The sequence below is a fragment of the Contarinia nasturtii genome, unplaced genomic scaffold (genome assembly GCF_009176525.2).
Source record: "Contarinia nasturtii isolate CC-2019 unplaced genomic scaffold, AAFC_CNas_1.1 Cnas_scaffold_5352, whole genome shotgun sequence".
Classification (NCBI taxonomy): Eukaryota; Metazoa; Arthropoda; class Insecta; order Diptera; family Cecidomyiidae; genus Contarinia; species Contarinia nasturtii.
Genome location: NW_022202625.1, coordinates 1,439 through 18,311, shown reverse-complemented (window position 1 = coordinate 18,311; position 16,873 = coordinate 1,439). Strand labels below are relative to the sequence as shown.

At 34.0% G+C, this 16,873-nt stretch overlaps 2 protein-coding genes across 2 annotated transcripts; both read left to right on the top strand.

Moving 5' to 3' along the window:
* Positions 1-256: 256 nt before the first annotated feature.
* On the top strand, positions 257-4,695 carry LOC116351391 (probable cytochrome P450 313a4). The gene is made up of 9 exons (XM_031783486.1): positions 257-655; positions 749-779; positions 863-1,051; positions 1,371-1,437; positions 3,230-3,356; positions 3,428-3,797; positions 3,860-3,948; positions 4,260-4,383; positions 4,487-4,695. Exons 1-9 carry the CDS (start codon positions 332-334, stop codon positions 4,648-4,650), a joined length of 1,485 nt encoding a protein of 494 aa, XP_031639346.1. The 5' UTR covers positions 257-331; the 3' UTR covers positions 4,651-4,695.
* A 2,616-nt stretch (positions 4,696-7,311) lies between these two features.
* Positions 7,312-15,929, top strand: LOC116351392. The gene is made up of 16 exons (XM_031783487.1): positions 7,312-7,749; positions 7,830-8,018; positions 8,096-8,162; positions 8,280-8,406; positions 8,900-9,260; positions 9,321-9,442; positions 9,687-9,810; positions 10,010-10,169; positions 11,871-12,217; positions 12,660-12,848; positions 14,095-14,164; positions 14,226-14,352; positions 14,435-14,600; positions 14,667-14,980; positions 15,240-15,363; positions 15,646-15,929. The coding sequence occupies exons 1-16, from the start codon at positions 7,395-7,397 to the stop codon at positions 15,807-15,809; spliced, it is 3,006 nt and encodes a 1,001-aa protein (XP_031639347.1). The 5' UTR covers positions 7,312-7,394; the 3' UTR covers positions 15,810-15,929.
* The last annotated feature ends 944 nt before the right edge of the window (positions 15,930-16,873 follow it).

Here is a 16,873-nt window from a genome sequence, read left to right as displayed (position 1 = left end):
AGAGCCAACGCGTCCATTGATGTCTACGATGAACCAAACTCTAATATAAACCGAGCGTCATCATACTTTTTGTTTACTTCTGTGGTTTTTTTGTGTCTGAAAAAAATAACTTGTTTAACTTGTTCCATTATTAATTCCTAATTTAAATCGCAATATAGTTACTGTTTTGTGGTTCAGTTCTCACAGTGCCATTGATTCGTTTGCATTAACATTTTTTTATCTAAGAATTTTTCTAAAGAATTTAGTGATTTTTCAATCAAAATCGTGCAATTGTTCAATATTCGTGGAAATTTTAATTGAATTTAATTTATAAATTAGCTTGATACGAAAGATGATTTCATTACTTTTGATTGTGTTTGCGGTGACGACAATTGTGGTGAAATATTTTATGCACATGAGTCGAATGGAAAGCTATGTGAAACACTTGGGTATTAAAGGTCTTTTGATTCCATTCATTGGCAATGTCCATGTGCTGTTGGGAAAATCGTCGCAGTATCTATTCAAAGAAGTGGCTAGAACGACACTAGAGATCGGTACACCTATGAAAGCTTATGTCGGACCTCTTTTGTTTGTGATCATTGATAATCCTTCAGATTTGAAAATAATCCTAACATCACCACACACACTTGACAAGCCATACGTGTACAAATATATGGTATAAATCATTTAAAAATTACTATCCCCTTACTGCTATGCATTCTTTCACTTTCTTTTGCAATGTCATTTTTTCTATATATATATGATTCAGCCTAATGGCAACGGGATTCTTGTTGAAACATGTAAGTCGTTTCTCAAAAATGAAAATTGAACATCGCATGATTGATAAAATACTTGGCCTCGTTTTTTTTTACTGATTTTTCAGCGGCACATCTGTGGAAACCAATTCGAAAGCTGATGAATCCAGCGTTTGGCATGAAGGTTCTTCAGTCATCGATGCATATTTTCAATGCAGAAACAAGCAACTGGATGAAATGTTTGAGTTTAAATGTTGGAAAATCAGAATTTGATGTGTTTCCAATTACGAATAAGCACACGATGAGAATGATGTGCGGTAAGTAGATAATTAGTAGATCTCTGGAATTCAGGTGCAGCACTTGAAACATTTAATGAAATTAATGCTCACTAGTGTACGCACTTCTTCGGTGCCAATAACAGCTCTGATCCTCTGGAAGGATTATTATCAACATTTTAATTGTGTACAATAACGCGTCTTATTTTTCGACTAAATCTTAGGTCTAGATTAAGAATGATGATTTTTCAATTTTTTTCATGTTACTCTAGTCTATATGTTTGGGTTTCGTCATGCATTTGAGTTTCGGTGTAGGGTGGTATATCACCAAAATTCAAGAAATCGTTTCTTTGTAAAACAGGCACTACAATGGGTATCGACAGCATGAGCCATGATGACGTAAGTCAGTTTCTATACAGCATGGAAACGTAAGTAGAGTGAAAAATCTATGATGAATGTCAAAAAGCGACGCGTAAACGGTAAAGGATCGAGTGCTATCTGTCAAAATATTTCCCCCTTTACCAAGCGAAATTAATTCGATATACGGCGCTGATGTAAATGTCACTCTGTCATTTCACAATAATAAATTTTTTGGCTTGACAATAAATAAGCTCTTCATTTAAAATGCATACACATGCTATATTGAATCGTTGAAAAAAAAAAAACATGTCATAAAATATTTTTCTAACGTTTTTCATTAAAAAATTTATAAAATTTTAAACAAAATACCCCATAGTATCATAGTATTTGACCCCAAATGGGGGGATCTTACTTTTTGTGAAAATTATCTCGGGGGGCATCTGGAAAAAACACTTTTCAAAGGTTTTTTGGTATGCTGAAGCCGAATTTTTGGGTTTCAGGCAAAAAAAATCAAGGGTTAAGTGGTTATGACCCCTGACCCCCCTAGGGGGTGGGGGGAGTTGGAGGGCAGCTGATCCAAAAAATTTCTCTCATCATTCTGAACAACTTTGTAGAACATAATTTTTTGATCCTATGATAAAATCGACATCCACAAAAAAATTGAAAAAAAAAGAGAAGTAAACGACCATTTTTGCCACTTTTTGTATGAAAAGTGCATTCAAACGTGATTGTATCGCAAAAAAAACGCCAGATTCGGCTTCTCCATGCCAAAAAACCCCCCAATACCGATTTTCACAAATCTTGAATAAAAAAAGTATTCATTTTAAAAACATTCCAAATTAGCCTTCTGAAGAAAATTACCAAGTCTATTTTTTTTCTTAAATGACCCAACTTTACAAAACGAAGTATGAGGCATGACTACACTCGGGCTCCTCTACAACACCAGACCCGTCAACTCTCTCGTACAAACCATGACTTGAAAATCTTATTACAGTGTAATTTCAAAAAAAATATTTCATCGATAAAATAAGAATCCAATGTAAATAGTAATAACAATGCGACACCTACCGTAAAAATGCAAAAAGAAACTTAGTTGGTCTCCATTGTAGCATTTTGGTCCGCCATGACAGCATCTTCGTTTTACTTGACCAATCACAGAGAAGCAAAACGAAGATGCTGTCATGGCGGGCCAAAATGCTACAATCCCAAATAAGACTCCTTTAGCATTTTTACGGTAGGTGTCGCATTGGTATTACTTTTTACATTGTATTCTTGTTCAATCTACAGACATTAGGTTTGAGCTATGGATATAGCGGCTGCTATTTCATAGCTGCTATTCATAGGCACTATTTATCTCGTTTTAATGCATTTATGCATATTGTGCGTTATTTTCTACATCTCTCTCGTACTCACATTCAAATGTACAAGAAATAGTAGGCTATGATATTCCTACTCGGTGTTACACACAGCACACGAATTAAATAGCGCCTATGAATAGCACCTATAAAATAGCAGCCGCTATAAGCATAGCTCGAGCCTAATGTCTGTCAATCTATGAAAAAAAAATTGAAATTATTGTTATTTTTAAACAAACAAATTTAAAATATAGAGAATTTTTATGAAAAACGTAAGAAGAATATTTTATGATATGTTTCTTTTTTTACTCGACCGTTTAAAAATTATTCATGTTGAATGAAGAGCTTATATATTGCCAAGCCAAAAAATGTATTATTGTGGAATGACATAGAGTGACATTCACATCAGCGCCGTATATCGGATAAATTCCGCTTAGCAAAGGGATAAACGTCGTACTCGGTCCTTTCCTTGGTTTCTGATCAATTGGTTCCCTTTTCTCTGCAGTGTCTTCGAAACTGTTATAAAACGTTTTCTCTTGGTTTGGACGCAGCCAGACTTCATATATCGTTGGACGTCCCTTTATCAAACAGAGAAGAAACACTATGATATTATAAAAAACTTCACCGATAAAGTAAATCATCATGTTTAAAAATACATTTAAAAATACTGTGTTTTGTTATGTATCATGAATGTCATTTCAAGGTGTTCGATGAGAAAAAAGCCGATTATTTTAGAAAAGCGTGCAAAAATGAATCATCGGAAAAAATGCCGCTTACATTAATCGACCATTTATTGGACTCCTATTTTTCTGGCCGATGTAGTGAGCGAATTATTAAAGAGCAAATGGAAACTGCATTAATGGCCGGCAGTGATACAACCGCGTACACCGTTTCTTTTGCAATTCTAATGCTTGCAATGCATCCTGATGTGCAAGAGAAACTTTTTGAAGAATTACATTCTTCGTACGATGAACAAGATGAAGAGACGTCATTCGAACAACTTCAGAAACTACCATTTTTAGATTGTTGTATGAAAGAAACAATGCGATTGTTTCCGGTGGCAAGTGTTATTGGTAATAATTGACAATTTCATTAAAAAGCTACTTTCATTCAAAGTTGAAACAATATTTTATAGGTCGGACCTCAAATGTTGACATTCCAATTAGCAATTGTACCATCCCAAAAGAAGCCACCATTATTATGTCGATTTTTACTTTGCATCGGGTGAGTTGAAGAACTTTCTTTGTAGCAATCAAAAATATTTTCATCGAAATTTTATTGGATTAAGCGTCGTGATAAATTCAAGAGTCTCAATGAAAAGCGGCAAAAGAACAATAACGTCATTTTTTGTCAAATAAATTGAGTATGATGAACTATTTAAAATATTTTAATCATGGTTCGGTTTTATTGAAAGAAAAAGTTTCCAGTTGAAGTTGATGAAAAAATTTCACCACAAACGACGAAATTCCGAAAAATTCAACTTTGGAACACAAAAAACATTCAGCATAAAAGTAATTCACCATTTCCTTCGATAGAGAAAAGATGTTTGGGGCGATGATGTCAACGAATTTAAACCAGAACGTTTTTCACCGGAAAACGTCAGCCAGAGACATCCGTATGCATTTCTTCCATTCAGCTGCGGTCCTCGTAACTGTATTGGTATGTCTTGGTCTTCATTTTTTTTTACCGATTTTGTTAAATTATTTCTTTCACTCTTTTCTTCTCTTTTCTTCCTGCTATCTACCTTGTAATTCATTTTTAGGTTATCTGCAAGCAATGATATTAATGAAAGTGCTTCTTTCGGCATGTGTACGAAATTTTAAATTGTCGACACATCTTAAAATGTCGGAACTTGAGCTGAAATACGACGTAACACTCAAATTAATCAACAAACATTTGGTTTCGATGGAAAAACGGGCTTGGTAGATTAAGAGTGGTGTAAAAACCCAAATAAAATTTTATTGAAATACACTGGTGCATTTATAGATTTGAAATGAATTGGAAAAAGTTCAAAATAACCAAACGGGAACATTCATGCAAGAAATAAAAAATGAACATTTTAAAAATTAAAACCTTTTATGAATCACAGTATATAATAATTTGGAGTTTTCTGTATATATGTGAAATTGCTTCGAAAGATCTTTAGCCGACTTTTCATGTTTATTTTGGTCTCGTGTTCATTTGTACACAAGATGAATCGATACAAACGCCTGCACTTATGCAACTTGATTGTCTATGTCTATGTCTGTTGTCCAATGGTAATACATGGCTGCTCCACTCTAACTTCAACATTTCGTAAGTCGATGATTAATGATTAAATCATTATCACTGCCAACATAAACTGACCCAAACCAAGTTAAACACGCCAAAAACCGGTAACTGAAATGAGAACACTCTGTCAGCAATCAAAATGTAAAAAAAACACACATGTTCTGATCGCAGGTATTTCTTATGAATTTCAATAGCTCTTTGTGCTGTAAATGAATCAAAGTTGTGCAAATGCTTTCAAAATGATGCAAACGTTGTCACAGTCAATTAATTTTAATGAAGTTGAGAATTTGATCGACCATTGTAAACGCAAAAATGTGATTATAAACAAAATCTGTTAACGCTGTGTTAATGCACTTTGTGATCAAGATTTAATGTTTAAAACGTATGTGCAAATCAGATTACGGCATTCATGAGTTGAATTGCATAGTTTTTATAGCACTCTTTCGTGTGCAATAAAGATTTTATGACATTACTCTTATTTTCTAACGGGAAATCGCAGAATTTGTTTTCTTTCACATGTGCCGGTGAGAAGAGCGAAAGTGGATCCACAAAGATAATTAATTCACATAAAATTCGAAGAAAAGAGTTTCATTGGCAAATTGAATTGTAATAATTCTAGCGATAAACATGCAATGCTCGCTTTTTAATTCATTTTATATCGTCAAATCAAATAGCTTCCAAACACGCCATTCGACAATTATGAATTATGTCGACGGTGGCCAGATTGCATATGTGCCTCTCTCTACACTGCCTTTTTCTCTCTCTCTCTTTCTCACCATTCGCCTTCATCTTCTTCTTCCATGTATGTCCGACATGTGCGTAAACATTATCGCTGGCACAAACAAAAGACGGCGGTTGTATGTGAAAAGTGAGTTTTCTCCCCGCTGCATGTGCCCCACATACGTAACTTCCATGGGAAAGAGTCAATAGGTGACGCATAAATTGCGTTATGCTTGATTTGATGGCATCGAAGCGTAACGCTTGCGTTTGCATTTGTGTGCATACGCATTTGACGTGAAGAAATTGTTTATTTGTTTTGAGGTCAACACATTTCAGGGGCCCACATTTCTGCACTTGGTATAATTGACTTGGAACAAATGCAACTCGATTGCATATTTACCACACGCATGAACAAGGTATTCATTCATTTACCAGCTATTAAATCATTTCATGAAATCTCATAAATATAAGAAACTTGTAATTGGCATGTATTAGATACATTTGGAGCTAAAAATAACCTTCACTTACCTTCTAGCGCCGCCATAGATTTAAACAACATTCTTTAGCCAATTTGACCGAATGTTCGCTGGCGATTTTATAACGCACTTTGAGCTTCGAGCATAATCGAATTTAAGCGACTGATTTTTGCACATTTTTTCAAGTTTATCTTTTTTAAGAATTTTTACTTGCAATAATTCATTTTTTTCGACTGTTTTGATTGTAAACGAATTTTCATTGAACTAAAAGATCAAGCCTTGTTCTTTATTCTAACGTTTTTCTTGAGCTAGAGATTCGAAATTTTAGAGGATTCTTGTATTTTGTGAATTTTTCCATGTTTTTCGAATAAAAATTCGGATTTTTGTGAATAAAATTTGATCTTTACGAAGACTTGGGCAAAGTCAGTAGAATTTCTCCTTCACAATACAATCGACCCATTTGCGACTCTTTCAAAGACGAGACATGTGCGACTCTTCAAATTGGTTTTCTCATTTCTAAAAATAGCCTTTTCAAATTTCTCATAAACGTCACAATTGACCAAGTGGTCAAAAGAAGTTTCCGTTCCAACGTCGACTTTATTTTTTGTTCCCTTAAAACCTATAATCATTTCAATCGGTTTGTAGTAAATGTTTCATTTCAAACTACACTGTGTGAAATTGATACTTTGCGAAAAAGTGAAAGAACGCATAAAAAGTACTGTTGTTGTGCGCGCGCGTGTGTCGGCAATAGCACACGACAACAACGTCGGTGAAATGTAAGAAATGATTTAAATTCAATAAATTTCAGCGGGTAATAAACCATGCCGAAAATATGATGCTGTTTCCGTGCATATGGTCGGATAATGAACCGTCATTAGTTACGTATTTGATTGCGCGGTCGCGCTCATTTCATTTTCTTTCATTTTTGTTGCCTCTTCTTCTTCAGCTTGGGCCCAGGTGCGATGCTTCTTTTGTATTCGTTTAGTGCGACCGACTTTGTCGAGTCAACAACATTTTACAGTGCTTTAGTTTTTCATAACAGTAGTTTTTTTTCGCGCGCTGCTGAGACAAAACGCATTGTCGCACGTGCGCTTTCCGACTATAAATACATGTGTCTGTTGAGTGGAATGGGTTTAGTTCGACTTATCACCTCGTTGAATAAAGATATATCCAAGTGAAAATTAATTGCAATTGCAAGAAAAAATGATTGCAATCGCGTTGCTGGTGTTTTTAGTGGTGACCGGATTGGTGAAGTATTTCCTTCACATGCGGCACTTTGAAAGTTATGTAAAACACGTGAAAATGGGTAATCGATCGTTTCCCTTTGTGGGCAATGCGTGGTCATTAATCGGAAAATCGACAGCGAGCTTATTCAAAGAAATTGTCGAAGTGACAAAGCTAAATGGAACCCCATTGAAGGGCTATATGGGACCAGCGTTGGTTATTTCATTGGACAGACCTGAGGACATTAAAACGGTCCTAATGTCACCAAATTGTCTCGATAAACCCTATTTATATCAATTTTATCCGAGACCATGTGGAATTTTAAACGCACGATGTAAGAGAGAAGATATGGTGCAGTGCAAAAAGTGATTTTACTTGAAAATAATTTTGTTTTTGCTTTTTTCCATCAAAAAGCCGGTGCATTCTGGAAACCGATTCGAAAGCTGATGAATCCATCGTTCAATTTGAAGATTTTGCAATCGTTTGTGCCGATTTTCAATGAGAAAACACAAACTATGCTTAGTAAATTGGACAACGAAGTTGGAAATAAAAATTTTGATATTTTGCCATTCATGAACTGCCTAACGCTGGATATGGTCTGCGGTAAATTAACGTTTTCATTTCACATGCAAAAATATACGCATTCATATTCGGAAAATTGTTTATCTCTCTTTTTGCAGCGACAACAATGGGCTTTAATATTAATTCGCGTGATGGAAACAGCGCATTTCTGCATAGCATTGAAGCGTAAATACAATTTTTTCTAGTTTTTTTTTTTGTTCGCATTTACTTCATTGTGTGTTGCAATTTGTGATTCGTTACTGACAACCTCGTCATTTCCTACGTGTGTGTCGTTTTTTTTAGTTTCTTTGACATCGCTGCTAAACGTATCATGAAATTTTGGACTCATTTGGATATTATCTACCGATGGACGGACTTGTACAAAGAAGAAAAAGTGCACTTGGAAAACCTGTTTAATCTCACAAACGAGGTAATTACCGTTTCAATATCGTGGAAAATTGATTAAGTTATCAGATGGAAACTGTTGATTATGTGTGAAGTTTCACAAGAAACCAATTTACTGATTGAAATGTGACGAGGGTTTCCAAAGAATATTTTACATTAATTTACATTGAAGAAACGCAGTTTTAGTGCAAAAAAACTCAGTTTTCGATCATTCCGAATTTTTCATTCGAAAAATGTTTCTATGTATCCAAAATTCCAGTGAAATGATTTAGGTTAAAATTCTCACAAAAATACAATGTATCGTTGCAACGTCGTACCAATCGTTCCAAAGCGATTGATCGACGTTCAAACAATGACATGTTGATTTTGTATCATCAAAATTGCCAATTTCCGCTAATAAACAATATTTCATTTAAAAATAGCTGATTTCATTCGAGAAAATGTCATTTTTCAGCCGCCAAACGTTTGAAACATCTATTCAAGAAAAACAATTTTTTTTATTATTTCATTCAAACAAGATATGTGAAGCCAAGAAATTGCAGTTCATTTCTGCAAATCGAATCGCTGAGCAGAAAATTGACGAAGATTCCGAGGAAACATATAAAACGCCACAAGTGTTGATTGATCAATTGTTGCAATTATATTTTACTGGAAAACTTGACGATAAAATTATTCGAGATCAAGTCGAAACGATTGTAATCGCTGGAAATGAAACTACCGCTTTATCGCTTTCATATATCACATTGTTGCTTGCAATGTATCCAGACGTGCAAGAAAAGGTTTATAATGAGTTGCATTCGATGTTTGAAACACAAGACGAGAAAATGACTTATGAACATATCCAAAGATTACCATACTTAGATCGCGTCATTAAAGAAGGTTTACGAATTAATGCCTTTTTAAATGAAAATTTAAATTAATGCCTTTTTATACGAAAAGGTTTACGAATTTTACCCGTGGTACCATTCATGATGCGTACAGCCACTGCCGACACACAAATCACCGATTGTACAATACCAAAGGAGGCATTCATTTTAATGAGCATTTTTAATTTGCATCGGGTGAGTTGAAACTTTTTTATTTTTTGGTGACTTTTTTGTGAGAGAAAAATTTCGCTCAAAAATTTCATCGGAAAAAGGGCAGAAAAGTGCAAAAATTGAAAAAATAAACTGAAAATTGTGAAAACATGAAGTTGTTTTTTTTTGAAAAGAATCGAATTTTTGACAAAAAAAAACGATTTCAGTGACCTTTTTTCAAGAAACATCAACATCATTTGAAAAATACCTTCATTTTCCATCCAATTAGCGACAAGATCTTTGGGGTGATGATGCTGAAGACTTCAATCCGGATCATTTCTTACCCGAAAATGTCAGCAAGCGGCATCCATTCGCCTTTTTACCATTCTCCGGAGGTCTGAGAAATTGCATAGGTAAAATATTTAATACACTGATTTGTTCAACGGCTTTTTCATATTTCTGCACTATGCAGTACCTTTAAGGCTTTTTCACGCGAAAAAAAGTGAAAAACGTTTACAAAGACTTCCGCAAAAAGTCGTAAATCATTTCAGTTAAAACTCAGTTTCATTGCGTTCCAAGAATAAATCATTCATTTCTCAACTTGAAAAAAAGGTTACAATTATGGGATGATCTCGATGAAAGTGGCCCTCTCGTCAATGTTGCGCCGCTATAAATTCACGACCGATTTAAAATTATCGGACTTGGAATTGAAATTTGAATTAACGTTAAAAGTCAGTAACCATCATATGGTAGGCATGGAGCGGCGTGTTTGGTGATCGTTCACGCACGTTCAAAATTTGCATATTTAAGAAATTAGTTGCGGTGTGTAAAAAAACCACAATTCAAATGGTATTTAAGTTTAAGAAATGTTTTTTTTTCTTTTAGGATGTAACTGTTAATAATGTGACATATTCAAATGTACAATATGGTGAATGCGATGTAATCTTGATGTATTTGATTGTGATTATTTTGATCGTGTAATTCGAAAAATAATAAAATTGTTGTTGTTTCAAATTCTCTATGATGTTTTGTTTATTCACGATGTTATACAATGTCCATTTCACTGTGAGCAATAAAAAATAAATTCGTTGACCGAAGTAACTAATGACCCCTTTCGCTTGAAACAGCGATTTAACTAATTGCAGCCACATAAGACTATAACATACAACAAAACGGACGTACAAATCGCTCCGAACAATTTATTGTCATATAGCAAAGGTAAAACAACAAAATTATATGTATCGCGAATAGCAATTATGTGATGGCTTGAAGTCGCTTCAAGTCCGATTTGCTCAACACAACAAATGGGTAATTTTCTAGGTAATAATGTTGAAGAAACCGGTGATTTATGAAGATATAACGTGACAAAAGTGAAAATTGATTAAGATTACGGTTAACCACTTTGAATTCTGAGCATACCATGTCAATGATTTTGATATGAAAACGTCGCGCTGAGGAACTAAATTTACTGCGCGAAAAAAAAACAAATGAAAAAGATAAGAAATAATCATGAGCTGCACTATTTTCGATATCAACTTCAAAGCATTGTATCGCATGTTCGAAATCACACGTGGAAAGTGGCACACTTTCGATACCGTGTGTAACTGACCACGGTCTATTCATTAGAGTGGCTCAAACTTTTGAGTTGAAATGACGTTAAACATCAACAGTTATTCACATGGAAGCGAAGGTTGGTTAGGAAATGAGAATCTTTTAAGTTGAACCGAGGTCATGGTTCACGCCTATAACTACCAACTTGATACCGCAAAATAAAAGTCGAAATTTTTCGTTTGACATTTGCTTTGATCGATCGGCATGTCGATCGGCTTAAAAAAAGAGAATTGTTTAATAATTTTTCCCAATTTTTTGGACTCGGATCGGATTCGAGCAAGAGCGGAGGTCATTCGGTCGGTTCTCGCGCCGATTTATCCATATTCTGATATTGGCATCAAATTTTTAACAACAGCGTTCAAACTTCTGAAACTTCATATTTTTCGACCAAATCTTTGGTTTAGATTAAGAATAATGATTTTCCGATATTTTTCATGCTACTCTATTATTCTAGTCTACATCTTTGAATTCATACAAAAACACCGCACCACATCAAATACAAATTACAATACACGTTTTTTTTGCACACCATTTTCGTCGAACTGTTTTGTATCTCTCATTCGTTACGAGATGATGATCAATGGTAATGAAGCCGGTTTTTGTTTTGGTGTGTTTTTTTTGTGCTACAATCTTCAAGAACTCTCAGACGATACGCTACTAAACAACGCGCATATATATTTAATGACTGTTATTCCAGACAGAAATAAAAATAGATTTGATGCTTGCTGCCGAAAAAAATGATTGCCGTTTGCTTATATAAAAGATTCAATGATTGAAGTTATTTCAGTTTATTTGCAAATCTTGTCACATTTGGTTTTGTTCTTAAAGTGGTTCTATAGCATTAAAATTCCACGATGCTGATTTTAATTTTATTATCAATTTTGCTGCTCTTCGGAGTTGTGAAATACATTTTGCACATGCGTCACATGGAAAGTTATGTGAAACATTTGCACATCAAACAGCCTGTCTATCCGTTACTCGGAAATTCACTGGAAGTTGTTGGAAAAACACCACAAAAGCTATTTGTTGAGCTTGTTGATTATGTTAAAGAAAATAGTACACCATACAAATCATATTTTGGCCCAGTTCTAGTAATTACGATTGATCGACCAGACGATTTTAAAACGATTCTTATGAATAATAATTGCCTGGATAAACCGTATTTCTATGGATTCTATCCATCTAAAGTTGGTCTTATGAGTGCGACATGTGAGTTTGGTTTCGCTGATTTTTATTGTTATTGATTAGAGAAATAAAATGCAAAACGAAGAAGAATCGATCAAAATATTAAATAATGAAAATGTCATTTATCCAATAACTTTATATGCTTGGTGAAGTGTAAATTTAATTTATAAGATGCAAATTATGTTGTTTTCTTTCGGATGCACACGTCGGATGTATTTTGTTTATACTTTCTTGAAGTGTTCAAAGGTCAATTTTTGCGAAGGAAAGACGCAAAAAAGATATAATTACTATGCTGTTGTTTTTTGTGTACTCTAATGTGCACATTCGCTTTATTATAGCATAGTGAACATTCATGACCGTATTTATTAGAAAATGTTTCTCTTAAAGTGGCCTTACAAAGGAAGAACAAAAAATGTCTTCTTCTTGACATTAAATAATAAATGAATAATAATCTATTATTTTGCAGCATCCGCAATTTGGAAACCAATTCGAAAGCTGATGAATCCATCCTTCAATCTCAAGATTTTGCAATCATTCTTTCCGATTTTCAATGAAAAAACCAAAATTCTCGTTGAAAATATTGAACGCGAATTGGGAAAGCCACATTTTGATATCAATAAGTACACAAGTGCTTGCACCTTGGACTTGGTTTCAAGTAAGTTTTATCATTTTTATTTAAGTAAATATCGCAAAAAAAAACGAGTAAAATGAATCCACTGCCAAACTGAGTTGGCGGTGGTGAATTTATTCGTTCTTTTGATTATTAAAAATGATATGTTCGCATAAAATTCAATCCCAAAATTGGAAGAATTATCTATAATTCATGATCATTCTTAGTTCTTTCTCTTACTTAAATGTCTAGAATCCTCACAATTAACACGTGCTATTTTCTATTTTTATCGGGAGAAAAGTGTTGAAGAATAGAAGTGCTAAAAAAAGGTGACAACAAATTAAGAAATGCGATAAAAACTCAGTGTGACATAACTGTCATCTTGATCGATGTCTTTTGTGGCAAAAGGCTAATTAGAATCAAACGTTTTAGATTTTTCAAAGATCTCATGTGCGATCTTTTGCGATAAAAAATAATGTGATAATTTAATTATGTAATTTTTTTATAAAAATATTGATGGTTTGCGTGCCAAAACACACGATTTTCATATGCAAACTCCTTTTGCTTCAGATAAAGAAATTCGTACAATTAGTTGATTTCGATATAATCTCATCTTTTTTTATCTTATCTTTATTATGCATCAACTCTCTCCATACCTCTTTCTCTTATTTCTCTCAGTCTCAACAGCCAGTAAACTCGCGAACTGGCCAATGCTAATTGATTTATAACATATTACCAAATCTGCGGCCGAAGAAAATGTTTATCAGAAAAGGTAGTATTGTTCAAGGCCTCCACGCCTTATATCATCACGGAATGAAATTAATGGAATCGGAGAGAGCGAGAGAAAGAGCAAATTTGAAAAAGAGAACGAGAGAGGCCAAGAGAAAGAGTGAGAAAAAATGAGATGAAAAGCGAATGATCAACATAATTGGCCGCGTTTTATGCATAATTTCAAAACGTTTATAGCATTCAATTTCATCGATCAAAACAAGTTATGCATATATTTTTATGCCTACATTACATGAAAGCTCATTATCGATTCCATATCGATTACATCGAACATTTGTTGAAATTCTTTATTCCGGTCGCTACCGATTCAAATGGCACCAACGCCATTTATTTCACCGTCACACATTTATGCCAAAAATATGAGCACTGCATTTCTTGTGAAAAGATCAGTTACTTTACTGTCACTTCTTCCAATTTACGATAATTGAATTTTAAGTGAATTAACATGTGATTTTATTTGTGAGCGGGTTTTTGTCATTTTTTAAACATTAAATTTCCCCAGAAACAACAATGGGATACGATGTCAATGTGCAACGTAATCAAAACCATGATTTCCTCCAGGGTATTGAGGCGTGAGTGTAGCCACTTTAAGCATATTCATTAGCGATATAACGGCGTGAATTTTATTTCTAGATTTTTCGATATCGTCGGTCAACGTTTCATCAAATTTTGGACACATTTGGATTTTTTGTACCGATGGACGGCTTTATACAAAGAGCAACAAAAGCATTTGAATAATTTCCATAAATTAACAAAACACGTGAGTTGCGTTTTTATGGTCGTCGTTCAAAATTTAAATGTGTATGGTTTCATTTTTGCGTTGTTTTTTCATCGATTTCTAGATTTATCGTATCAAAAAAGAGGAGTTCATTACACAGAATAAATATAAGTTAATAGAGGAAAGTGATTCAGGTGAAGTGTATGGAAAACCACAGATTTTAATTGATCGACTACTTAGTTTAGTCCATGAACGTAAAATCGATGATCAAACGGCTATTGAAGAAGTTGGTACGAGGAAACTTTTCTCTAAACAAACTTGAGAGCTATTCTTAACTTTGAACCAATTTGATACAGAAACCATGTTGATCGGCGGCACGGAGACATCAGCGTTAACTACATCATACGTCGTTTTGCTATTGGCAATGTATCCAGAAATTCAAGAACGGGTTTATGATGAATTGAAGACCGTTTATAAGACACAGGACGAAGATACGAGCTACGAACATCTTCAGAAACTAAGCTATTTGGATCGAGTTATTAAAGAAAGTTTACGATTACTTCCGGTCGGTTCATTTCTTGTACGACGTGCCATAGGCGATGTTGAAATAAGCAATTGTACAATACCGAAAGATAGCTATGTGCTATTGTCGATTTTTAATTTGCATCGGGTGAGTTATACCATTACATGGGCTTTGCATATCGTATAAGAATTTGGAATTCAAGTGTGAATTCAAAATTAATACCGATTTTGTATTATATTTTCAAAAAAATTGAAAAAAAATCGTAGAAATTCGATGGAAATTGTGTTTCCTCTATTTTTGAATGAACCGAACGAGATTTCGTCAAAATTCAAATATCCTTCTTTTTCCATCGAAAAAACATTTCGTCAAAAAAAATTGAATAGTTTCAAAAATATTTGTTCCACAGAGAGTCGATATTTGGGGCAAGTCATCCGATCAATTTAATCCCGATAATTTCCTGCCTGAAAATGTTTCGAAACGACATCCATTTTCCTTCATTCCATTTTCGACGGGACCTCGTAATTGTATTGGTAATTTCTCTTTTAAAAAACTTGTTTCAAAATTCTCTTTCTACGTGAAAACCCAACAAAAAATAATCTTTCGTAAAAATTCACTTCAAAATCATCAACTTGAACTTCATCTCATCCGATCAAAATTCACCAGCATTAAAACCACACTAAAATATACCAAGTAACGATTATCTAGCATTTTTCGCCTATTTTTGTGCTTTGGTGTCGTTTAAATGGACCGAATTTGCATAGATTGTTGTAGTAATTAATAATTAATTACTAATTATTGGTTTCGTCATAAAGGTTATCTATATGGAACGATGTCAGTGAAGACGATGCTATCAGCGATTTTACGTCATTATAAATTCACGACAAATTTGAAACTATCAGAGCTAGAGATGCGATTCGCAATTTCGACGAAATTGTGCAATGGACATATGGTCGGTGTGGAGAAACGTGTTTGGTAGCGCAATCAATGACGTTTCCAACGCATTGTTCCTGTGATATTTGACCTTTTTCATCGAATTGAATGATTTTATCGCGATTTAATGACATGTAAACAAACAATTAAATGATATTTTAACCCATAACATTGTAGTTTCCATGTTGTTCTAGGCAATTTTTTTGTTAGTGGGTCGAGGAAAGTTGTTTTATTATTGGCACAAATCATAAAATAGGTAAAAGTTAAACCGAGTAACGAAAAAAAAGTTTAAATAAGAAATACTTTTAGTTTTGTCGAAGGTCCGGCGTTGTTATGCAAAGCAAATGATGTTAAAATTCAACCATATATACAATTGCTTTCTTATCTCTCGCTCTCTGTTTTCATTTTCACACATCTCTTTCGCAAGCGACAATCGTATGCGTATCATAAAAAACAGTTACTGCTCTTCCGAACCGATTACATTGCCGCTATTACCACTGTTATTGCGTCTTATGTTTTGATTTACTTTCGCTTTTGTGTGTACACGCGCTCTCTGTTTGTGAACGGGTTAACGGCTTTGTGAAACGATTTCACGAACGAAGTGAGTGAAGTGGAAACGAAAATGTTCTTGTGGGAATCTCGCTGTTTTGATTGGAAATCATCTCATGTTCTCGGAATAAATGATCCATTGAAGAAAATTTATTCGGGAGAAAAGAGAATTAATCCATGTCAAGTGACATTTATCATTTTCATCGGATTTATTCGAATTTACCGTTTTTATTTCTCAATTGTGGGCATTTTTATTGCACCAAATAAATTCTCCCCACCAAAGTGGTTTAACGATAAACATTTTATTTACAAATTTTAAGAAATTTTAACAAATTTTAACAATGAACTCTATTTTTGTTGAATGAAAAACTTTTATTGACAAATATTTGATGTCTTAAAGGTGTGAAATTTTAAAAATTTATCCGAACCGTTCGATATATTCATCGCAATATTTGCTATTTAACTGCAAAACAATGTTTTCATCGTCAGGTAACAGTTTTAACTCGAACTCACTCGTTTTTCGTGTAGTGAAGTAACTTGTGCAAAAATATTTACTTCTTT